A 25,741-nucleotide genomic window follows, 5' to 3' on the forward strand; every position below is an offset into this window, starting at 1 on the left:
CTAACCTCTCACCATTACCAATAACAGGGAGGTTAGCATGTCATGATTCATTCAGGATGATCCGTAATCATGGTAGCATCTACATTAATGTAGAAGTGTTCAGAAACATATTCACTTCTTATTTACAATAAAAGTGACTCCAAAATGACACAATACATTACTTACATTAATTTCTATTGAGCACAAAATAATCTGAAACAACCAAAAYGAATATCAAATGCATCCAACAAGTTTCACAAGCTTGATGTAGTCATTGCGTGCTAGGAATATGGCACCAAATACTACTTTACTACTTTATTCATAAAAATCTTTCGGGGTGGCAATCATTTTGATGCCTACCTTTTTGAGAAAAACAATTATTACTTTTGACYGTAAAATATAGCTCAGTATTTAGTACAGTCATTATTGCTCATCTTTATACATTTTATATTTTAGTAGACACTCTTATCCAGAGCAACTTACAGGAGTAATTAGGGTTAAGTGCCTTGCTCAAGGCACAGATTTTTCACCTACTTGGCTCAGGGATTCAAACCAGCAACCTTTTGGTTACTGGCCCAACACACCGCTAGGCTACCTATCAAGGGTGTCAATCATTTCGGACCCCACTGTAGTTTCAAAACATGGTTAAAACACCATTTTTTTTATCTCATGGAGGGTCAGCCTTCGCATCCATGGATGGTCAGTCCTTGCTCTGTCTATGCATTTTAGAGTGGTTAAATCTTTCGAATCCCGGATTCAATCTGTTTTTTTATTGTTTTTTTCCCTCAGGATTTTGAAAGGTTCCTGGAAGAAATTGATGGACAAAAGATCCAAGATTTGCTGCTGTCTGCTTCTGAAATGTCTTACACCTACAGCAACAAACTTCTCCTTATAATGGACAAGGAAGAGTGGACTCGTCAGCGAGTAGAACAGGAGTACAGCRTAGATCCTCATTATTCAGTAATGGTCAGTGATGCTTGTATATACAATGATTCATGTCTCCCAACCGTTAACAGTGACACAGTTGTAAAGATATTTGGTACTGCCTCAGAGGATGGACATACTCTGTCCGGTTACTCTGGTTCCTCACTAGCAAATCTAATGTTGACACCATCATTGAGAGCAGCATCCGTTTTCTCCCTTGACATCAATACCACTTCTTCATTTCATAATGACTTCATGAGGGTTTTTAAGTATCATGACAATAATGCTGTCTTGGAAACTACCAGCCCGGAAGATCTTCTCACCTACCAAATCATGGATCACACCGACACTCAGTGAGTACCATGCTCCAAAGAACCATTGATCACACCACACAGTATGATAAACAGCACATCCTAATACTAGAAGATAACCCATTGTTCGGGAAGCTGCTAAATTTCTATATGAGAAACATCCCACTGTGACCTCTCTGTGTACATCCTGGAAAACCAACAGCCTAAACTGATCAAAGGCGACCCGGTGCCACTGTCAGAAGAGAGCAGACTGGTCCTTGTAGGCCATGGGAGAGAGACAGGAAGGAGAGATGAGGCTTGGAGGGTACAAAGCCAAGACGTGGCTGACATCATTGGACGTACTCCAGGACTAGTGACCATATTAAAACCACAAGTGTGGTGGCCTGTGAAGTTGGGTCCGATGAAGCCTTCAAGAACACCCTGTTGAAGGAGCTCCACACCAGGTCTATTGAGACAGAACTACACCTGAGGAGTTCTTTGCTTCAAGTCAGCCACTCTGGGGAGAAGATAACTGTAGAAATAACCCCACTGGATTGGAAACAAGACATAAGGATGACAGCAAGAAAGTGGTGGCAATGTTAGACAGAGATGGAAATGTTGTCACTAGAGAACAGTTCGCAACAGGGGGATGGGATTTTTTCAAATGAGAGAAACTTTCTAGGGAAACTTCTGTTCAAGAACGTTTAAAAAATACAGAGGCACATGGCCAGACAATCCAAAGAGATTTGTTGAATCTTATGCACGTAGAAAATATACTGATGAACTTGAAGCCTTAACCTGGCATTTTTCAATGAAAAGTGATAAGAATTCAAAAAGGTTACAGACAAATTTGGACAATGAAGAGTTTCTGATATGCAATATGAGAGGCAAATGATAAATGGAAAAAATACAATAAAGGAGAAAAAATGGATTGAAGATAAGAATGTCATTAAAGGTATTCTTGATAACTGCTATGAAATGAAGTCAGGTGAGGATATCCTAAGTGTGATCCATCACAATGCAAAGCTTGGAGAAGATAAGACCACCTACCTGATGTTAATGACTGGATTTATGAGATAACCACCAACTTTATATGTGTTCCAGTTGGGAAAAAGCTTGGCAACAATGAAAAGGGAAATCAAAACAGATAGATGAGATAAAAGTTGTGTTGAGGCACAGATTGGCAAAGAAAATTATCCAGCCATCCATGAAAATATAGGAGATGGCAAAGGAAGTTATCCTAATTTTGTGAAAGAAACTCTTCAAGGGAATACATTAATAAAGGCTCACAAGGTATGATGAAGGAGGCATGGTACAGAACATATTTCTTGGCATCAATAATATCAGAGTCCTCCAGAAATTTCCGTACATTTCTCTTGTCCTGATGGCCTTAGATATGGCCCACAGCACAGACAATAATGTCAAAGAGAAAGGTTTGAGTTTTCTCATGGAGAATCATCCAAGGCAACAGGTGGCTCTTGGGTGGATCCAAGTAGGCGAGGATTTTGCGGTTCGTCCTCAGACATAGATTCTAGCAAATTAAAAAACAGATAAAAAAATAAACGTAAGATCCCAGAGGAATTAAAAAGCATCTTATGGACCTTACAGAAAAAGAGAATAATGTGTTTGAAGAATGGTGGAAATGGAAAAAAATGGATAACAACAAGGTAGCAGATGAGATCTTCAATCTTGCAAATGAGTATGCACTAGTGAATGAGATTTCAAAAAGTTCATTCATAAAGGATTATAATCATTTCTTAAATGAAATTGTCAACCAACCAACCCTAAATGAGGTCACTGGACTTTTGGGTGGTCCCATGATGGCTCTGTGACGTTGAAAGATCTACATTCCGCTTCAGAAGTAGAGCATTCACTCAAGCTCTCTTCATATTACGTCAGGTCCTCTGCTATGTTTGCTGAACAGATTCACAATCAGTGAGGAGAGAATTTGGTGATAGGCTGGACTCGGAGGACTACATGTCAAAGAAGGCAGTATTAGGCTGGAGGATGGACAATTTCATGCCAGCTTACATCGAAGAAGAATCTCCTGGAAACAATTGAATTTAAGGTGGTTGCATCCAGAGGGACAACTATACACAGAGAAAATGTGGAAAAACATGGAGGTAGTTCATGGCCTGGAGATTCCAGAGGGCACCCATTCTCAACAGGTCTCGAAGCACCTAGAGCACACAGGGAGGCAATTGGAGCAGTGGGACTCATGTTGGGGATGCAAGGAGCTGTCCGTGCTTTTGAAGAGGGAGACATTGAACATGGTACAATAGCCACGTTACAGACTGTACATGGAGTCACAGGAATGACCTTGGCTGCAGTTGGAAAACAAGTTCCCCAGCTTTTAAAGCGCAAGGCAATGAGAGCCATGGTAACATTAATCAAAAGCCCTGTGGTGAAACGTGCCCTGATATGTTATGCCAGTCCTAGGGATTGGTTTTGGAATTTACAATATTAAGGAAGACTTTAAGAGAAAAGATGCATTGGGGTATATTGATGCCATCTCCGATGCTGCAATAGTTGCTTTGGATGTTCTTGAAATCGTTCAACCAGAACTGGCGCCATTTATTGTGCAATCAACCTGGCACTAAATACCATACGAATGATCTTTGATGATGTATATCTTGATATTCAGACTGAACTCATTCATTTACCACCAAATACTGGAGTTTTGGCAAAAATAAGAGCATTCTTTGTTGCTTTGGAGAGGACTTTTAAACTTTATCCTTGATGTGGCAAGCTTTTTTATACCATTCCTTATCGTGAGATTGAGGAGGGACGAAGGCTTGTTCAACAAATTTCAGACCACCAAAAGTACTATACTTTTACAGAGGTACAGGATGGGAGAAAGCCATTGATTTCACAGCTGGTGAGGATTCTTGGAATGGAGGGAGTATCACTTTTTGTCTCTCAGACCAGGGACCATCTGACTTCTGCATGGATTATTTTGTATCCAGTGACGAAAACTTGGGGAAAAGGTGTTGGACTATTGACACACATGGAAACTAAAGACATTGTTCTAGGCATTGGAAATCACATAGATTAACTTACAAAAACATAGATATAAAAAATTTCCTATTCATAAAAGTTGGCTCTAGTCTGTCGTTTCTGTTATGAGGCTTTGTCAGACACAAGATTTGGAACATATGGGAAACAATGAAGCAAATAATTTTTTCCGTTCAGAAGCAGATGACGACCATGGCATTGAAGTCATGTTGAGCTATTACTACAAGCTTTATGGAAAAAATGGTGATGACGTGTTCTATTTGGGACCTCAAAAAAGCTATGTGGAGGGGTGTGGTGGCAAAGACACTTTCATCATTCCTGTCTATGGAGGAAACACGATTATTAATAACTATGATCCTTTCAAATCAACAGATGTCCTACTCCTCGGCGTTAACTACTGTCAGATTTCTGTCAGTAAGTCAGGAAATGATATTGTTTTAAGATATCTTGGTAACCATAACATTAGGATTATGAACTGGTTTTTGGGGGACGAATATCGCCACATGAACATGATGTCAGAGGACGGAGTCCTGTTCGACATCTCCACCACAGTGATTTCCTCTGTCCAACTGATTGCCAGAGGTATCAATARAATGTCTAAAACTCACGGCCAGACAGCGAACGCTTCCGAACCACTTCTCCTTAGCGTTACTAATATCATGGGGTCYCCTTACAATGACATACTAATAGGAAATAGACAGAAGAATCTGATTGATGGTGGAGGRGGTCAGGACCACCTGAGKGGAGGAGAAGGAGAGGAYATATATATGGTTTATGAGAAAAAACTGTCAAAGATATTCATCGAAAATCACTCCAGTGACAATGAAACAGACCTACTGGTGATAGAGGCAAACCTTCATGAATTCAAAGCTAAAGTGGATGGAAACCATCTCAAACTGATGCCTTTTGCTGATCAAAGCTCTGATGTGACCTTAATGAACTGGTTCCGTTCAGAAGCGGACAGGCACTTGCTTGTTATCACAAAGGATCTGGTCACCTTCAGCATCTCTGRGAAYAAGGCTGCCTGTGWGCAGATTGACTCATTTAAGAGCAAATGCCTCATAAGTCAGAATCTAGATTACAGARAGTCCACAGCTGCTCTACATGTGGATCTGCAGGAGGATGAGGCTTTCCAAAGTGTCACAGAGGTGCGAGGCTCAGMCTTCAATGACATCATCAAAGGGAACRTACAACGCAACACAATTGTACCAGGGCGAGGAACAGACTTTCTTCAAGGGCGAGAAGGGGAGGACTGGTATGTTGTAACTCCAGGTCAAGGCTTGAAAACCATTGAGAACCACTCACCCGATCTGGCTACTGATGTACTTTTCCTGAGAGAAAAATATGATTTAATCAATTGTAAATGTAATGGACCAGACATTTATCTCTCCATAAATGGCTCACAGGAAGTCCTATTGAAGGGCTGGTTTCACTCAAGGAACTCTCAACACCTCCACATCCAATCAGCTGATGGAATAACATTTAAACTGGAGTCCAATGCCAGCAGTTGCGATGGCTCCTTAAAGCTGCCTCAGTCTGTGGATTTCCGAAATAGGGTGATTGGAGAAATCATGAAGATGAATAACACCGACTTTGCCTCAGTGGTGGAAATGTATGGCTCATCTGGTTTCGACAGCATGGAAGGAAATTACAAAAATAACATGCTGGATCCTTTTACTGGAGGTGGTAGCATGGTGGGAGGAGATGGGGAGGATACCTACGTAGTGAACACTGGATATGGAACCAACATCATGATTGAAAACTTTGCAGAGGATGAAAGAATGGATACTGTGTTGTTTGAGATGGATTTCMTTGGTGGTGGTCAACTCACAGTTCAGTCTGACAAGCATGATGTACTTGTGAGCACAGGTACACAGGGGMATAAAATTCAGGTCAGAGTGCTCAACTATAATTCAGGGCAACAACACCAACACCTTAGCTTCCAGAGCTCTGATGGAGTGCATTTTTGGGTAAGATCTCCAGTTGGAAACAAAACGCGTAGCTTTCAWAAGCCTTGGATTGAAGCTTACAAAGTGACAATGAAAGGAAAACTGGGAGACTGCCAAATAGATCTGAGTTCTCAATCAAATTTATCATTGGTTCACACTGTGCAGGGCTGTCCCCATGACTCCAATTACATTACAGGTAATGAGCAGGAGAACGTACTCTTCGGTGGCATCAAGGATGATGCACTGGATGGAGGGGCYGGCCATGACACCTTGCTGGGGGGTCAGGGCAATGACATCCTGATTGGGAACATAGGAGATGACACTCTTTATGGAGAGGAAGGGAGTGACACCATGATGGGYGGCTCAGGCTCTGACACCTTCGTTCCCGGACCAGGGGCTGATCTAGTGGACGGGGGCCCAGGGAGAGACACTGTGCTGTACCAGGGGGATCATGAGAGGGGTGAGGGCGTTTACGTCAACCTGCTGAGCGGAGAATGYCGTCAGGCAGATGCTGAGGGAGAYGTGTTGAAGGATGTTGAGAATGTGATTGGCACTATCTACTCAGATATCTTGGTGTCTGGCTACGAACCTGCSCTACTCAAAGGCTCTGATGGCAAYGACATTCTAGTGTCCCTTGTGGGAGGAGATTACTTGATTGGAGGAGAAGGAAGTGACATTTACATGATGGTTTCCCAYCATGGCTCAGTGATCATAGACAACTGTGCCACAGATAATGCCACGGACATTGTGTACCTGCRCTCTCTGTCTRAGAAGTCTGTTGACTGTTCATATCTACTTGACGGAGTGTTTCTGACATTTTATGGACTAGGCGACACTACTGTTGACATAGAGCTGCGAAACTGGGTCAACTTCAGTCATGAGTGTGGCCATCTTATGCTGGTCCTCAATGAGGGTGAAATATCTGTAGATAAACTCATGCAGGAGTGTGAGTTGAGATATAACATGCAAAGAGTCSTGGMAACTGTTACATTAATCCTTCTACTTGCCRTTTTACMTGGYATTATTTTGGTAATASCTKTRRTCCATAGAAAGAGGAAGAGGGGACAAAGAGGGAAAGACAGCAGTGATAGAGCTACTGAAATGGGGAAAGACACAATAGAAGTGCGAGAAGAGGACGCACCTCTCCAGGGCTTAACTTCTCAACCTAAAGTAGAGGAAGAAGAGGAAGAGAAGGAAACTGAATGAGAACGATAGACATTCAGTAACTCAGGACAGGACMTCAGAKGATGTAGAGGAGACAAGTGAGTGAACGACGCCCTCATAATAAGTTTGGAGAACAAAAACAGGGGGAGCAAAAGATATAACCACATGGCATAAAGTACTAACCAACCCCCTCCACGTAATATCAAGCAAATGTAACCTGACCACTGKTTTTYATGTTAATCTCTTACTAAATACAGMTATGAATACCTAACTACAGTATCAGAACTAATCACTGTTCATAAATAATCACTTCTTGTTATTATATCCTTATATTATACAAAAATAGCTACTCTGTCTGGAAATATTAAAATTGACAAATATCATGTTTAAATCAACGAAATGTTAATAAAATGCAAAGCTCAATCTTTTTTTGACTTATTTCTACCCTATTATACATCTATGCTTGAACTTACCAGTTTCCTTTCAGCATGGATGTGGCATGTGTTGAACTGAACAGCAGATGACAGTATTGGAAAGCCTAGCACTAGTGGTTTGTAAAAAGATGTGACTCACACAGAGCCTTTAGAAAATAGAACCTAATCATACTAGGCATCCAGTTGTCGCCAAGGTAACTTTTCAAGTCAGTCCACCATACTACAGCATGTCATTAATTATTTAGGAAGCATATGGGCAGCTTGGTCTGTGGTTATGGCGTTAACTTTGTCAGCTGTTTCTTTTTGAGCTTATTTAGTAGCCTATTAGAGCAAAAGTATGCTAATGCTAAATAGGCATATAAGGCCTACAGTATAGACTATTACATAAAGGTAATTCAGGGGTAATAATAACAATACAAATTTTAAAAACAAGTAGATTGCAATGACCAATCATGAAAACAGACAGGAGTTACATTGTCCTTATATAGTGGACACACACCGCATTCGCTCATTATGACTTCTGTATCAATGTATCAAGCTTAAAAATATGGTAACAACCATAGAATTAGAAAACTAGAATGAACTTCTCACAATAGGATAAATGTCAGCCATTTTGGTCAGGGAGTTGGTCAAACATGGTTTGCCAGTGCTGTGATAAGCTTGTGTAAAATAATGAATTCAAATAATTTATCTGCACTCTGTGTTTTGTTAGCGAGATAGCCAGACAGTTTTAGATGAATTATAATTTATTTGTAATTTTTATTAACTGCCAATATGCCAACATTCCATTCAAACAATGCTGTCAATCCACAGCCATACACTGGCTGAAATCAGTTGAGATAGGAGTTAGACAAGTTGTAAATGCAAGTACTGATATTGTATCATATATAATAGCACTCACAGCTTTTTAAGAAAACTCACAGCTTTTTAACCAAAATGTTGACATTTATGGTTTGTTTACATACCGTTGAAGTCGGAAGTTTACATACACCTAAGCCAAATTCATTTAAACTCAGCTTTTTACAATTCCTGACATTTAACCCGAGTAAAGATTCCCTGTCTTAGGTCAGTTAGGATCACCACTTTATTTTAAGAATGTGAAATGTCAGAATAATAGCAGAGAGAATGATTTATTTCAGCTTTTATTTCTTTCATCACATTCCCAGTGGGTCAGAAGTTTACATACACTCAATTAGTATTTGGTAGCATTGCCTTTAAATTGTTTAACTTGGGTCAAACGTTTCGGTTAGCCTTCCACAAGCTTCCCAAAAAAGTTGGGTGAATTTTGGCCCATTCCTCCTGACAGAGCTGGTGTAACTGAGTCAGATTTGTAGGCCTCCTTGCTCGCACACACTTTTTCAGTTCTGCCCACAAATGTTCTATAGGATTGAGGTCAGGGCTTTGCGATGGCCACTCCAATACCTTGACTTTGTTGTCCTTAAGCCATTTTGGCACAACTTTGGAAGTATGCTTGGGGTCATTGTCCATTTGGAAGACCCATTTGCGACCAAGCTTTAACTTCCTGACTGATGTCTTGAGATGTTGCTTCAATATAGACACATAATTTTCCTCCCTCATGATGCCATCTATTTTGTGAAGTGCATCAGTCCCTCTTACAGCAAAGCACCCCCACAACATGATGCTGCCACCCCCGTGCTTCACGGTTGGGATGGTGTTCTTCGGCTTGCAAGCATCCCCCTTTTACCTCCAAACATAACGATGGTCATTATGGCCAAATAGTCCTATTTTTGTTTCTTCAGACCAGAGGACATTTCTCAAAAAAGTATGATCCTTGTCCCCATGTGCAGTTGCGAACCGTAGTCTGGCTTTTTTATGGCGGTTTTGGAGCAGTGGCTTCTTCCTTGCTGAGCGGCCTTTCAGGTTATGTCGATTTAGGACTCGTTTTACTGTGGATTTAGATAATTTTGTACCTGTTTCCTCCAGCATCTTCACAAGGTCCTTTGCTGCTGTTCTGGGATTGATTTGCACTTTTCGCACCAAAGTACGTTCATCTCTAGGAGACAGAACGCCTCTCCTTTCTGAGCGGTATGACGGCTGCGTGGTCCCATGGTGTTTATACTTGCGTACTATTGTTTGCACAGATGAACGTAGTACTTTCAGGCGTTTGGAAATTGCTCTCAAGGATGAACCAGACTTGTGGAGGTCTACAATTTCTAAAGCCATGACATCATTTTCTGGAATTTTCCAAGCTGTTTAAAGGCACATTCAACTTAGTGTATGTAAACTTCTGACCCACTGGAATTGTGATACAGTGAATTATAAGTGAAATGATCTGTCTGTAAACAATTGTTGGAAAAATTACTTGTGTCATGCACAAAGTAGATGTCCTAACCGACTTGCCAAAACTATAGTTTGTTAACAAGAAATTTGTGGAGTGGTTGAAAAATGAGTTTTAATGACTCCAACCTAAGTGTATGTAAACTTCTGACTTCAACTGTATATTTTAAAAGCTATCTATACAGAAAATGTATATAAAACCCGTATAAACTGTACTTATAATTATATGACAATATTTTAGGTTGACAATTATTCAATTACACCAGCGGTTACCAAACAGTTGATCGCTGTTCAATCTCCAAGGCATTCCTAGTCGATCACCAAACATTTCTGTAAAAAAACAACAATAAAGCCTTGCATTCCTATTTTTTTTATCCATTTCGCGCTGTTGGCAGTAGGTGCCTTTGATTCACCAGCCCTAGCACTGGAAAGGAAAAGTGTTCCCATTTTGAACCATTTCATGTGTCTGAAGGAAGAACTCCACCTACCCGGCAGGCCCAGAGAACAAATCAATTGCACCTAAAGGCCAATCAGATAGCTTAGATCACAGTGTCTGAACAGTTTCCTCAAGCAATAAACTGTAAAAAGCCTTGAACGCACAGGTAAGTTGATACTGTAAGATTTAAAAACGTTTAAAACCATGACGAGAGACTCAACAGATACAGCAAAGAGCTGCTGTTTTTATGTGTAAGTTCATGTTTAAGTTGTTATTCAGCACTGTCAACACTTTGTTCAACACCTTTATAAGCCATAACATTCGCGTTCTCCCTACTTCCACACGCTAGAACCAGCACTGCAGCTGCAATGAATGAGTATAGCAAAGTATTAGTGGCTTGTCTTTTTTAATATCAAGGAATATTTCACTTTCTCTGGTCATAGGAGTAAAAACATGAATTGGTGCATGAAACAGAAATAATGCAGTGCAACTTGAGTTGCGCCATCAACTGGAAGACTGTGTCCCCTTTTCTCAGTGGAGGGAAGAGGGACGGTGAGTCGGGTGAGAGGCAGCCTCACCGCTGTCCCCCCTCAGACTGACCATCAGATGCAGGCCATCAGTCCAGTAAAAAAAATATAAAAACATATTATTATGCTCACTTAGCTGTGCCTCACAAGTAATACAACACATTATCTATTTCCAGTGTGATCATATAACTACCTACATCCTACTGCACTGGCTCTGACGCTCGTTGGATGTGGCAGTGCTTGCAGACTATTACGGACTTTAAAGGGAAACCCAGCCACAAGCTGCCCAGTGACGCAAGCCTACCAGACGGGCTAAATGCCTTTTATGCTCGCTTCGAGGCAAGCATCACTGAAGCATGCACGAGAGCACCAGTTGTTCCGGCCGACTGTGTGATCACGCTCTCCGTAGCCAATGTGAGGAAGACCTTTAAACAGGTCAACATTCTTTAAACAGGCCGTGGGGCCAGACGGATTTTCAGGACATGTACTCAATGTATACGCTGACCAACTGGCAAGTGTCTTCACTGACATTTTCAACCTTTCCCTGACCGAGTGGGTAATACCTACATGTTTCAAGCAGACCACCATAGTCACTGTGCCCAAGAAAGCGAAGTAACCAGCCTAAATTACTACCGCCCCGTAACACTCACGTCTGTAGCCCTGCAGTGCTTTGAAAGGCTGGTCATGGCTCACATCAACACCATCATCCCAGAAACCCTAGACCCACTCCAATTCACATACCGCCCCAACAGATCCACAGATGACGCAATCTCAATCGCAAGCCACACTGCCCTTTCAGACCTGGACAAAAGCAACACCTATGTGAGAATGCTGTTGATTGACTACAGCTCAGCATTCAACACCATAGTGCCCAAAAAGCTCATCACTAAGCTAAGGACCCTGGGACAACACCTCCCTCTGCAACTGGATGCTGGACTTCCTGACGGGCCGCCCCAAGGTGCTATGGGTAGGCAACAACACATCTGCCACAATGATCTTCAACACTGGGTCTCTCAGGGGTGCGTGCTTAGTCCTCTCCTGTACTCCCTGTTTACCCACGACTGCGTGGCCAAGCACGACTCCAACACCATCATTAAGTTTGCTGATGACACAACGGTGGCAGGTCTGATACCGACAGTGTGGTGCCAGGACAACAATCTCTTCCTCAACGTGAGCAAGACAAAGGAGATGGTCGTGGACTACAAGAAAAGGAGGACAGAGTAGGTTGAGAGCTTCAAGTTCCTTGCTGTCCACATCACCAACAAACTATAATGGTCCAAACACAGCAAGAAAGTCTTGAAGAGGGCACGATTGGCTTGAATGAATAGAGTCCTAGACACTTGGGTCCTCATGGCCTGTTAGACACACCCACTGTGTTGATTTCACCTGTGGTTCCTGAATGGCTGTGTTCCAATCCTCATAATGGCTTCCTTTCCTTCTCTCCTCTCCTTCATGACCACTAGTAAATGAAAGGATTGGATAGGTATTCACCAAGTACCATAGTTTCACCTTTCAAGTCAAGAGACTGACAAGGACATTAATCCATTTTAGACTGAGGGGACACAGCTATTGTGTTGTGAAATGCATGTACAGTCAACATCCTGTGTAAAATAAAAACATAAGTAAACATAGATGTTTTTAGCTGTTTAGCTGTAATATGAGAATGTCCATGTTTATTCCATTTAGAGGCATAAAGTGTTTCTGTGTATACAGTATGTAAAGATAAGGATTGGTTTTAGATCAATATGTATCTTTGGTATCTGTCTTTGGTGTCAATGGTCAGCTCTGTTCTGCAGTGCTCATTCGAAAAGACAATGTTTCAGAACAATTACTGGGATGCTTTCTTGCTAGGGTGGCAGGTAGCCTAGTGGTTAGAGCCTTGGGCCAGTAACTGAAAGGTTGCTAGATCGAATCCCCTAGCTGACAAGGTAAACATCTGTTGTTCTGCCCCTGAACAATCAATCAATCAAATGTATTTATAAAGCCCTTCTTAGATCAGCTGATGTCACAAAGTGCTGTACAGAAACCCAGCCTAAAACCCCAAACAGCAAGCAATGCAGGTGTAGAAGCACGGTGGCTAGGCAAAAACTCCCTAGGAAGAAACCTAGAGAGGAACCAGGCTATGAGGGGTGGCAAGTTCTCTTCTGGCTGTGCCGGGTAGAGATTATAACAGAACATGGCCAAGATGTTCAAATGTTCATAGATGACCAGCAGTGTCAAATAATAATAATTACAGTGGTTGTAGAGGGTGCAACTGGTCAGCACCTCAGGAGTAAATGTCAGTTGGCTTTTTATAGCTGATCATTCAGAGTATCTCTACCGCTCCTGCTGTCTCTAGAGAGTTGAAAACAGCAGGTCTGGGACAGGTAGCACGTCCGGTGAACTGGTCAGGGTTCCATAGCCGCAGGCAGAAGAGTTGAAACTGGAGCAGCAGCATGACCAGGTGGACTGGGGACAGCAAGGAGTCATCAGGCCAGGTAGTCCTGAGGCATGGTCCTMGGGCTCAGGTCCTATGAAAGAGAGAAAGAGAGAATTAGAGAGAGCATACTTAAATTCACACAGGTGTTAGGGTGTACTTACCTTACGTCCTTTTTTGTCAATCATTGGTTCATTGGTGAAATTAGCATTATGACAATATCGTTAATTAAATCATTCAAAAACCTTTATTAATGCAATTGCAGACAGAAGTTGACAAACAGGAACATAGCACGCATGTAAGTTCTGCATCAAACAAAAGGTCTCAAGTTGTTTTATTAAACCGAAGTCCCGCCTTAGTGATGTCACTAACTAGTCATTAACTTTTTACTCCTGAGACCAAAACCCTATATAAACAATGGCTTTTAGTGTTATCTTAAACTTAGCAGTAAACGTCCACTCCCCAAAGCTGATTTCTTGTGGAATGTTTGACTATCCTTATCTCCTCTACTCCCCTGCAGAGCTCCTTCTTCACAGTCACACATTACTCAGAGGGGCCTCTTCATAATGAAATAGAGAGAACTAAAAACAATTGTGGAATACTAAACCTCTACAATGAATTTGTATTGTTAATCTGTAGTCTATGACCCTATAAATGTAAGGAGGGAGGGTCTTATAACCCCTCCCCTTCTATTAATATAACATAAGCATAATCAATTATTCTAATACACCAAACATTTGTACAACCCCAATCATGACCCCTAGGTAAATCCTGACACAGGCCACCGGATAAGACAGAAGAAATTCTCCAGATATAACAGACTGACCCTAGCCCCCCGACACAAACTATTGCAGCATAAGTACTGGAAGCTGAGACAGGAGGGGTCGAGAGACACTGTGGCCCCGTCCGACAATACCCCCGGACAGGGCCAAACAGGCAGGATATAACCCCACCCACTTTGCCAAAGCACAGCCCCCACACCACTAGAGGGATATCTTCAACCACCATATTACCTTCCTGAGACAAGGCTGAGTATAGCCCACGAAGATCTCCTCCACGGCACAACCCAGGGGGGGCGCCAACCCGGACAACCCATTCAAGTGACGCACCCCTCCTAGGGACAGAATGGAAGAGCACCAGTAAGCCAGTGACTCAGCCCCTGTAATAGGGTTTGAGGCAGAGAATCCCAGTGGAGAGAGGGGAACCGGCCAGGCAGAGACAGCAAGGGCAATTCGTTGCTCCAGTGCCTTTCCGTTCACCTTCACACTCCTGGGCCAGACTACACTCAATCATAGGACCTACTGAAGAGATGAGTCATCACTAAAGACAAAGGTTGAGACCGAGTCTGCGTCTCTCACATGGATAGGCAGACCATTCCATAAAAATTGAGCTCAATAGGAGAAAGCCCTGCCTTCAGCTGTTTGCTTAGAAATTCTAGGGACAGTAAGGAGGCCTGCGTCTTGTGACCGTAGCGTACGTGTAGATATGTACGGCAGGACCAAATTGGAAAGATAGGTAGGAGCAAGCCCATGTAATGCTTTGTAGGTTAACAGAAAAACCTTGAAATCAGCTCTAGCCTTAACAGGAAGCCAGTGTAGAGAAGCTAGCACTGGAGTAATATGATCAGATTTTTTGGTTCAACTAACTAACTGAAGTTTATTCCAGTGAGATTGCTAAGGCGAACACCGGCATGTTTAGTTTTGCCCAACCTAGGTCGAGGCACAGACACAGTCTCAATGGGGATAGCTGAGCTGACTACACTGACTGTACTAGTGGCAGGCTCCACTAAGCTGGCAGGCTGGCTAACAGCCTGCTGCCTGGCCTGCACCCTATCTCAATGTGGAGCTAGAGGAGTTAGAGCCCTGTCTATGTTCGTAGATAAGATGAGAGCACCCCTCCAGCTAGGATGGAGTCTGTCACTCCTCAACAGGCCAGACTTGGTCCTGTTGTGGGTGAGTCCCAGAAAGAGGGCCAATTATCTACAAATTCTATCTTTTGGGAGGGGCAGAAAACAGTTTTCAACCAGCGATTGAGTTGTGAGACTGCTGTAGAGCTCATCACTCCCCCTAACTGGGAGGGGGCCAGAGACAATTACTCAATGCCGACACATCTTTCTAGCTGATTTACACGCTGAAGCTATGTTGCGCTTGGTGACCTCTGACTGTTTCATCCTAACATCGTTGGTGCCGACGTGGATAACAATATCTCTATACTCTCTACACTCGCCAGTTTTAGCTTTAGCCAGCACCATCTTCAGATTAGCCTTAACGTCGGTAGACCTGCCCCCTGGTAAACAGTGTATGATCGCTGGATGATTCATTTTAAGTCTAATACTGTGGGTAATGGAGTCCCCAATGACTAGGTTTTTCAATTTGTCAGAGCTAATGGTTGGAGGCTTCGGCGTCTTAGATCCCGTAACAGGAGGAGTAGAGACCAGAGAATTCTCGGCCTCGGACTCCGACCCGTTGCTTAATGGGGAGAACCGGTTGAAAGTTTCGGTCGGCTATCCTCGCCATAAGGCGATCGTTCTCCTGTATATTATGAGTACAGCGACTGCAATTACAAGGCGTCATGTTAATGTTACTACTTAGCTTCGGCTGGTGGAGGTCCTGACGAACCACGTCCAGATAAAGCGTACGGGGTGAAAAAGTTGAATGAAAAAAGTAGAGAGAGGGAAAAACTACAAATATAAACGGTAATTTAAAAGTAAAAACCTTTTTTATGGTACTGAAATCACCAGGTATTTTACATTGTGTATGGTTGTGGGTATGCAGACCCTCATGATGAATTCAGATTTTTTGGTGTCCCCAATTAGTGGTGCTTGCAACGCCATTAATATATGCACTCGCTACTGTAAATCGCTCTGGATGAGAGCATCTGCTAAATGACTAAAATGTTGTTAGTTAATATCCCAGCTTTACCATACTACTTAATGACCACCAGGGGACATTGCACCCCAGACATACACTACATGACCAAAAGTATGTGGATACCTGCTCGTGGAACATTAATATAGAGTTGGTCGCCTCTTTGCTGAGGTGGCAGGTAGCCTAGTGGTTAGCACGTTGGGCCAGTAACCAAAAGTGTTGCTGGATCAAACCCAGAGCTGCCAAGTTAGCCTAGTGGTTAGAGTGTTGGGCCAGTAACTGAAAGGTTGCTGGCTTGAATCCCTGAGCTGCGCCAGGTAAAAATCTGTTGGTCTGAACAAAGCAGTTAACACATTGTTCCCTGGAAGGCTGTCATTGTAACTAAGAATTTGTTCTTGACTGACTTTCCTCGTTAAATAAAGGTTCAATGTAAACATTTTTTTTGCTGCTATAACAGCTTCCACTCCACTCTGCTGGGAAGGCTTTCCACTAAATATTGGAACATTGCTGCGGGGACTTGCTCCCATTCAGCTACAAGAGCATTAGTGAGGTCGGGCACTGATGTTGGGCGATTACGTCTGGCTCAGTCAGCGTTCAAATTAATCCCAAAGGTGTTCGATTGGGGTTGAGGTCAGGGCTCTGTGCAGGCCATTCAATTTTCTACACACCGATCTCGACAAACCATTTCTGTATGGACCTCGCTTTGTGCACAGGGGCATTGTCATGCTGAAACAGGAAAGGATCTTCCCCAAACTGTTGCCACAAATTTCGAAGCACAGACTTGTCTAGAACGTCATTGTATTCTGTAGCGTTAAGATTTCCATTCACTGGAACTTAGGGGCCTTGACCGAACCATGAAAAACAGCCCCAGACCATTATTCCTCCTCCACCAAACTCTACAGTTGGCACTATGCATTGGGGCAGGTAACGGTACCTTGCATCCGCCAAACCCAGATTCGTCTGTCGGACTGCCAAATGGTGAAGCTCCAAAGAACGCGTTTTCACTGCTCCAGAGTTCAATGGCGGCGAGCTTTATACAACTCCAGCCGACGCTTGGCATTGTGCATGGTGATCTTAGGCTTGTGTGCGGCTGGAAACCCATTTAATGACCTCCCGACAAACACTTACTGTGCTGACGTTGCTTCCAGAGGCAGTTTGAAACTCGGTCGTGAGTGTTGCAACTGAGGACAGATTATTTTTACAAGCTACGTGCTTCAGCACTCGGTGGTGTTAGGATTTATGCTTATGCACTATAGCCTGCTACCATATTGTATGAAGATGAATATTGTTTTGTTACACACACACAAACAATGCAGATGTGTGTGTGTGTAAAGACTGAGCAACAGAGTGACTTGCTACAAAAGCTGTGGTCAATCTGGAGAGGGGAGGGGTGCATATCTCCAGGCCAACCAGGGAGGTTAGGACACTGGACAATACCATATAAGGAACTGTTTGAGTGTAGCGGCACAAGATGGATCTAATCTACCCAACGACCAGATGTGCACATCTGAGAGACTGGGACCAGAGACTGGGTCTGTGTACCGGCGATAGGCTGAGTACCAGTCTGAGTACCGGCGATAGGCTGAGCAAAGTTTAAACCACGCTCAGCCTCTACTGTGATAGGCCAACAGATGGGTTGGAACTACGTCATCACGGTATAAGAACAGCTGTATACGTACTTCATGCCAGTTCTCTGTTCAACCCTGCGCGGTGATACAGTGAACCCGTATATACGAAAATTGCATTTGCCATTTATTGTTTGCGTTAATTAAACATAATTAAAGAAAGTTAGCAGACCTTGCTTTTTATTTATCCTGATACCGGATTTGATTAACGCAGCGCTTTCAGTCGTCCCGTTCGGTGAGCTTGTGTGGCCTACCACTTAGCGGCTGAGCTGTTGTTGCGCCTAGACGTTTCAACTTCACAATAACAGCATTTACAGTTGACCGGGGCAGCTCTAGCAGTGCAGAAATTTGACAAACTAACTTGTTGGAAACGTGGCATCCTATGAGGGTGCCACGTTGAAAGTCACTGAGCTCTTCAGTAAGGCCATTCTACTGCCAATGTTTGTCTATGGAGATTGCATGGCTGTATGTCTATGGAGATTGCATGGCTGTGTGCTTGATTTTATACACCTGTCAGCAAAGGGTGTGGCTGAAATAGCCGAATCCACTAATTTGTAGGGGTGTTCAAATCCCTTTGTGTACATAGTGTATGTCTATGGGTCTTGCAAATTAGAAGTTTAATATACTGTACCTTGACAAGCCTATGTCACTGGGTATTTAATTGCGGTCAAGTAAGCCGACATTCGCAAAACGCAGTCAAGCCATCCTTGCTTCAGTTTTCTTCTGAATTGGGGTGCGTTAATACACAACACTTTAGGGTATAACATTTTTCTGGTAGGAAACAGTGGTTATGGTGTGTAGATGGTGTGTAGATATGAAATGGTCTGTAGTAGGTTCCCACTTTCACTTCTGTTTCAGGTTCCCACTTTCACTTCTGTTTTGACTGTATCCCTCAATATCCAGTAAGTGCATGGTTTAAGGGAGCTTATTCAGAGAAACTACTTTCAGACAAACTTAATGTATCTTCGAATCCAGGCCAGGATCAAGGTAAGTGACAATATTTTCACCTTTTACTAGTTACATTTTGAAAGCTTAGCAGGACAGGAAAATTGTCAAAATCATGCACTTATCAAGAGAGCATCCATGTTCATCCCTACTGCTTCTGATCTGGTGGACTCACTAAACACACATGCTTCATGTGTATGTAAATTATGTCTGAGTTTTGGAATGTGCCCCTGGCTATCCGTAAATTTTATAACTAAGAAACCGGTGCCTCTGGTTTGCTTAATGTCACAGCTGTTGAAGGAGGTGGACCAAAGCGCCTTTATTTAAGTGAATACGCCGACAAAACAAACACTACCAAAAACAAACCGTGACGCTAAAGGATTTGCGCCATAAACAAAGTCAACTTCCCACAAAGACAGGTGGGAAAAAGGGCTACCTAAGTATGGTTCTCAATCAGAGACAACAATAGACAGCTGTCCCTGATTGAGAACCCTACCTGGCCAAAACATAGAAATACAAATAATAGAACATAGAATACCCACCCCAAATCACACCCTGACCAAACCAAATAGAGACATAAAAAGGATCTCTAAGGCGTGACATTTAATATAAGGAATTTGAAATGATTTATACTTTTACTTTTGATACAAAGTATATTTTAGCAATTACATTTACTTTTGATACTAAAGTATATTTAAAACCAAATACTTTGACTTTTACTCAAGTAGTATTTTACTGGGTGACTTTTACTTTTAGATGAGTCATTTTCTATTAAGGTGTCTTTACTTTTACTCAAGTATGACAATTGGGTACTTTTTCCACAACTGTGCATAACTTGTAGCTGTATATCACCTAGTCAAAACTGAAAAATAGCTCAACTTTGAACACCACTATAACCTGAATGTTTTGGCATTCAGGTCCAAAAAGTATATTTCTGGCCACTTCTACTATGGGCAAACATGTATGGAAGGTTTCATTCAAATCAAAGGGGTGCAGTAAGAACGGGATTTAAGTAATATGGTACGACCATATTCCTAAATAACAATTTAGTGACCATATGAGATAAAATTATAATAATAGTGACTGGTTTACTTGACTGATCGTTTACTGAAAATGTAACTGTATATGATATTTTCTTATACAGTCCATAGGCTGTTGTTGATTGGCATAGGAAGTTTTCCCTTTTCTTTCATAGCTTTTTTTGAGTAAAAGCTGAACAAACATAACATTGATACTATTGATAGTATTACTCAATTGTTTTCTTTTCATATTCAAAAATAAGGGTTCTCTTTCGATTTCGTAACCGGTCGCCAAACAACCTATGGGAACTTCTGATGACTGTAAACATCTTTGATATTAAGCATCTCAATCAGGTCGCAAGAAGGGGAAGGAGTTCCCATAGGTCGTTCGGCAACTCGTCACTCTACTCAGAGAAACAAGGTTACATCCATAACCCAAACGTTTTGTTGAACTTTATCATTTGACTTTGCAACCATAACTGAAGACAAAGACAGAAAGGTGGTGTATGTGACTGGACTGGACTTGTGTTTCAGATGTTATTCACACTTCAGAGCCAATGTGTTATTTCCTGTTTTGGGGGATTTCCCACATAAACCAAAAGTGAAACCAACGTTCTAAGGGATGTCTGTGGGCAACGGTGGAAATTATTTATTTCAGATTAACAAACTGTGATCCCACTGCCTACACTCTTGAAGAAAAAAAAGTGCTAACTAGAACCTAAAAGGGTTCTTGGCTGTCCCCATAGGAGAACCCTTTAAAGAGCGCGTTTTGGTTCCAGGTAGAACATTTTGGGGTTCTATGTAGAACCCTTTTCACCGAGGGTTCTATCTGGAACCCAAAAGGGTTCTACCTGGAACCAAAAAAAGGTTCTATGGAGACAGCGGAAGAACCCTTTTAGAATCCTTTTTTCTAAGAGTGTATTTGACCTGTATGTTTCACTGTCAAATGTTTTGGCAGGAGTTGTAATGGCGGGACAAGGATTTCAAGGTGCACCAAAGGTCATGCTCCTTTTGTGTATCCTTGGACTAACAAAAGAGTTTGGTAAGAAGTGCTGTTTTCACAATCAAGTTTAAAAGTGGGTATCATTTAGTGTAGTTTTTGTATTCCAGATTTTTAAAGAATGTGTAAAATAACAATATTAACTTCTTTCCGTAGAACTTGAGGACAAAGACTGGGATGAGTTGAGGTTTGATGTGGCTGCGCTGCACAGATTGAAAGGACTACCTGATCAAATGACACGTAGGACCACAGGAGCAGACACCAGGTGAGTTAATTTAGCCTTGATGTCTCTGTCAAAGCTCCCTTAGCCATTGTTGAATGAGATGTTCAATATTGTTTATCTCTGTTTAGAGAGATAATAATGCACGGGACCAGGACAAAGAGATTCAGCAATTACAGGTAACATATCCACTCAGAGAAGTGACAAAATGTATTATTGCCCAGTACAGACTATTGAAAGTCGGAATCACATAACAGCAAATGATTTAGGTAGTACCCCTCCATTGTATTTCCTCAGGGCATATGTGGAGAAAAAGCCCATGGCTTTATTTGATGGTCTTAGGGGATGTGACAATTTTACAACATGCGTCATTCAAATGGACCAGGTAAGAAAGTGTCTGTTATGCTGCATGTATGAATAATAATTTATCAGCTATAATTGTAATTCTGGTACAGACATGTACATCATATTGGAAATCCAAGATGGCGTAGCAGTCATACGTCTTTGTCTTTGTCCTGGCGTGTCCGTTGTATATATCTTTTATATATTTTTCTACGCATATCTTTTAAAAATATTTTCCTAAACCTCAACTTCTAAATAGTCTCCTGCAACCCACCTCACCCAATGTGGCGTGGATCAGTTTTTTTTCTAAAGTATTTCTATTTACTTCGGATCTGGAATCCCTCAACTGAAGCTAGCCAGCTAACTACCTACCAGCTATCAGTCAGGAAACCACTGCTAGCGGTCATCAGCTAACCTTTAGCTCGGAAAGCTCTCGCCAGTTCGTACAACGTGACTCAAACCAGAGCATAACGGACCTATTTTCTTCTCTCCATATCCTCGGATTCCTACCGCAGACTCTGAACATTTTCATCTGGATAGTCGCAATTAGCTAACCGCATTCCCGGGTGACTACTCCTGGCTAGCGTTTCCATCCTGGAGCAAGCACCAATTAGCCTGAAGCTAGCTCGGCTAGGGCTCCTGGGCTACCACCGAAGCCCACTCCTGGGCTACAATATCCGGACCCCTTCTACTGCCGGTATGGAGCACGGAATCCCGCCAATTTTCTACGACTGGAATACCGACATAATCTGCCCGAGGATTCCAACAGGCCCCTCTGGCACGACGTCCGCTGAAGACCCATTCTGCTAACCGCGGCCTGCTAGCTACCTAGAGCTACTTGGAACCCTACTAATCCACGACTGGTCTATCGACGTCACCGCACGAAGAGGCAAAAACAGACTTACCTCCATTGCGACGTCCCCCAAAGGCCCTTCTGCTTACTTGCTAGCCCTGGTCTACTAACTGCTAGCTTGCTAGCCCCGGTCTGCTAACTGCTAGCTTGCTTGCCCCGGCCTACTAACTGCAAGCTTGTTAGCACCGGCCTGCAAACTATCTGAATCGCCGTGTCCCCAGCCAGCCCAACCACTCACTGGACCCATATGTTCACTTGGCTACGCATGCCTCTCTCTAATATCAATATGCCTCGTCCATTACTGTCCTGGTTAGTGATTACTGTCATATTTCACTGTAGAGCCTCTAGCCCTGCTCAATATGCCTTAACCAACCATGTTGTTCCACCTCCTACATATGTGATGACATCACCTGGTTTAAACGTCTCCAGATACTATATCTCTCTCATTATTACTCAATGCCTAGGTTTACCTCCAATGTACTCACATCCTACCTTACTTTTGTCTGTACACTATGCCTTGAATCTATGCTATCCTACAATCTAAGCTTGATGCCCTCAATCTCACACAAATTATCAATGAACCTACCAGGTACAACCCCAAATCCGTAAACACGGGCACCCTCATAGATATCATCCTAACTAACTCGCCCTCCAAATACACCTCTGCTGTTTTCAACCAAGATCTCAGTGATCACTGCCTCATTGCCTGCATCCGTAATGGGTCTGCGACCAAACGACCACCCCTCATCACTGTCAAACGCTCCCTAAAACACTTCTGCGAGCAGGCCTTTCTAATCGACCTGGCCGGGGTATCCTGGAATGACATTGATCTCATCCCGTCAGTAGAGGATGCCTGGTTATTCTTTAAAAGTGCCTTCCTCACCATCTTAAATAAGCATGCCCCATTCAAAAAATATAGAACTAGGAATAGATATAGTCCTTGGTTCACTCCAGACCTGTTTGCCCTTGGACGTGGACCCCACTCCACCATAGTCTTGGCCCACTTAGGTGGCGCCTTTGGAGCGGCGACCCTCGCCACCGACCCCGGACTGGGCCCCTTGCAGCGAGCCCCAAATAGACGGGAGACTCTGGCAGCGCCGGAGTGAAGGGCGACTCTGGCAGCTCCGGAGTGAAGGGCGACTCTGGCAGCTCCGGAGTGAAGGGCGACTCTGGCAGCTCCTGACTGGAGAGAGAACCTGGAGGGAGGAGACGGAGAGACAGCCTGGTGCGTGGCACTGCCACAGGGCCCACCAGGCTGGGGAGACCTACAGTAGGCCTGGTGCGTGGAGGAGGCACCGGATGGACCGGGCTGTGGGGGAGCACTGGAGCCCTGGTGCGCAGCCTTGGCACCACTCCTCCAGGCTGGATGACCACTTTAGCCCGGACCCTCCAGAGTGCAGGCACAGGTTGAACCGTGCTGTGGGGGAGCACTGGAGCTCTGGTGCATACCACTCACACCTCTCCCTTAGGCTCAACGCCCACATTCACCCGGCATGGGCGGAGCTCAGGCATAGGACGCACTGCACCCTCCCAGCACCCCAGAGACACAGCACGCAGAGCAGGCGTAAGATACCCTGAGCCGAAACGGCGTACCGGAGACCAAACACGCTGAGCCGGCACAATACGCCCTGGCTGGATGCCCACTCTTGCATGGCACTTGCGGGGGGCTGGCCTATAGCGCTCCGGGCTATGAGCGCGTACTGGCGACACCGTGCGCTCCACCGCATAACACGGTGCCTGACCAGTACAACGCTGCTTTCGGTAAGCACGGGGAGTTGGCTCAGGTCTATCCCTTGACACCGGCAATCTCCCCGTGTGCGCCCCCAAAAAAATGTGGGGGGCTGCCTCTCGTGCCTGTTGCGCTGCCTTACCTCATATCGCCGCCGCTCAGCTTTCGCTGCCTCCAGTTCTTCTATGGGGCGGCGATATTCCCCAGCCTGACTCCAGGGTCCCTTACCGTCCAATATCTCCTCCCAAGTCCAGGAGTCCAGAACCCTCTGCTCCTTGTTACCATGCTGCTTGGTCCGTTGGTGGTGGGTAGTTCTGTAACGGATCTCCTCTTCGTCTGAGTAGGAGTAGGAAGGATCGGACCAATGTGCAGCGTGGTAAGTATTCGTCATTTTATTAAAATGCACTGAACACTAAAATACAAAATAAATAAACAAAGAACAACTGAAACAGTTCCGTCTGGTAACTAATACAAAGACAGAAAACAACTATCCACAAATCATAGTGGGAAAACTGGCAACCTAAGTATGGCTCTCAATCAGAGACAACAATAGACAGCTGCCTCTGATTGAGAACCATACCAGGCCAAACCCATAGAAACAGAAAACCTAGACCTACAACATAGAATAAAAACACACAGAACAAAACATAGAATGCCCACCCCAACTCACGCCCTGACCAAACTAAAATAGAGACATAGAAAAGGAACTAAGATCAGGACGTGACACTCAAACTCTTAGAGACTATTGTGAGTTCAAAGACCACATTCGGAGTGAATCTGACATTTAGTCCATGAGAAGAAGATTTGTTTTGATTCTTTTAAGCGTGATGTTACATAGTCAAAAAAGTGAATTGTTAATAGTTTCCTTCTTTTTTAAGATATCATTGCCAAACTTAACATGGTTCATCATTGCCATTGGCAAAGTTGATAGGCCATTGTGAACTGGATTTACAAAGGATTTAAATGGACTCGTAAAATCTGATTTCCTTATTTTATATCATATCTCTTTAACAAATCCCAAACTAAGTTAGGAGATGTACCATAGGCCTAAATACCGAATTTTGTGTTATTTCAACGTTTTTCAAAGGTTTTCCAAAATGTCCAAGATGGAGGAAAATCTATCCTGATGGACCTTATGGCTCCTTAAGGCTAATTTGAATAATTAGAATAAGAATAACAATAGGTGTCACAGCTTCAATGTTAATAGCTAAATGACAGAAATTACCCAATCCAATCTCCAAATAAAACGTGAACTCGTGGCGTAACTGCAGTAATAGAATTAAGCCATGGCTTGATGTTTTAATTATGTGGTGCCATATCTTAGATGTCAGTCAAACTCCGCAAAAGGGAAACTAAACCTTAAGTTTAGGCATTCATTCCGAATGGTTAGGGTTAATGTTTGGCAAAGGCTTAAAACAAAACATGAGTGTCTAGCACTGGGATTGAATACGAGACCTTCGAACCCGGAGTCTGTGGCTTAAACACCCATCCACCATCCCCATCGACAACGCACTAGCAAGCCGCAAGCTTAGTAGATGGTAACAGGCGCTCACATTTCCCATAGTGGACGGTATAGCTTCCACATTTCGCCAGCTCCAAACGTAATCTGGCATAAGAGAATGGGCTGAAATGACCTCAGAATCTTTAACCAATAACCCTATAAACTATTGTCAACTTCCTGTTTATTTGAAATGTGATAATTATTTTTG

General features: G+C 43.2%; 2 protein-coding genes across 2 annotated transcripts in view; both read left to right on the top strand.

Annotated features, from left to right (window-relative positions):
- Positions 1-1,260, top strand: part of LOC111967159 (uncharacterized) — a 32,827-nt gene extending 31,567 nt beyond the window's left edge. The window contains exon 6 of the mRNA XM_023992022.2: positions 769-1,260. Within this exon, the coding sequence (XP_023847790.1) occupies positions 769-1,260 (492 nt within the window). The remainder of the gene's footprint in view (positions 1-768) is intronic.
- A 17,567-nt stretch (positions 1,261-18,827) lies between these two features.
- Positions 18,828-25,741, top strand: part of LOC111967160 (uncharacterized) — a 35,143-nt gene continuing 28,229 nt past the window's right edge. The window contains exons 1-5 of the mRNA XM_023992023.2: positions 18,828-18,911; positions 20,847-20,930; positions 21,045-21,153; positions 21,240-21,287; positions 21,406-21,493. Of these exons, the coding sequence (XP_023847791.1) occupies positions 20,855-20,930; positions 21,045-21,153; positions 21,240-21,287; positions 21,406-21,493 (321 nt within the window). The 5' untranslated portion in view covers positions 18,828-18,911; positions 20,847-20,854. The remainder of the gene's footprint in view (positions 18,912-20,846; positions 20,931-21,044; positions 21,154-21,239; positions 21,288-21,405; positions 21,494-25,741) is intronic.

The sequence above is a fragment of the Salvelinus sp. IW2-2015 genome, linkage group LG8 (assembly GCF_002910315.2).
Source record: "Salvelinus sp. IW2-2015 linkage group LG8, ASM291031v2, whole genome shotgun sequence".
NCBI lineage: Eukaryota > Metazoa > Chordata > Actinopteri > Salmoniformes > Salmonidae > Salvelinus > Salvelinus sp. IW2-2015.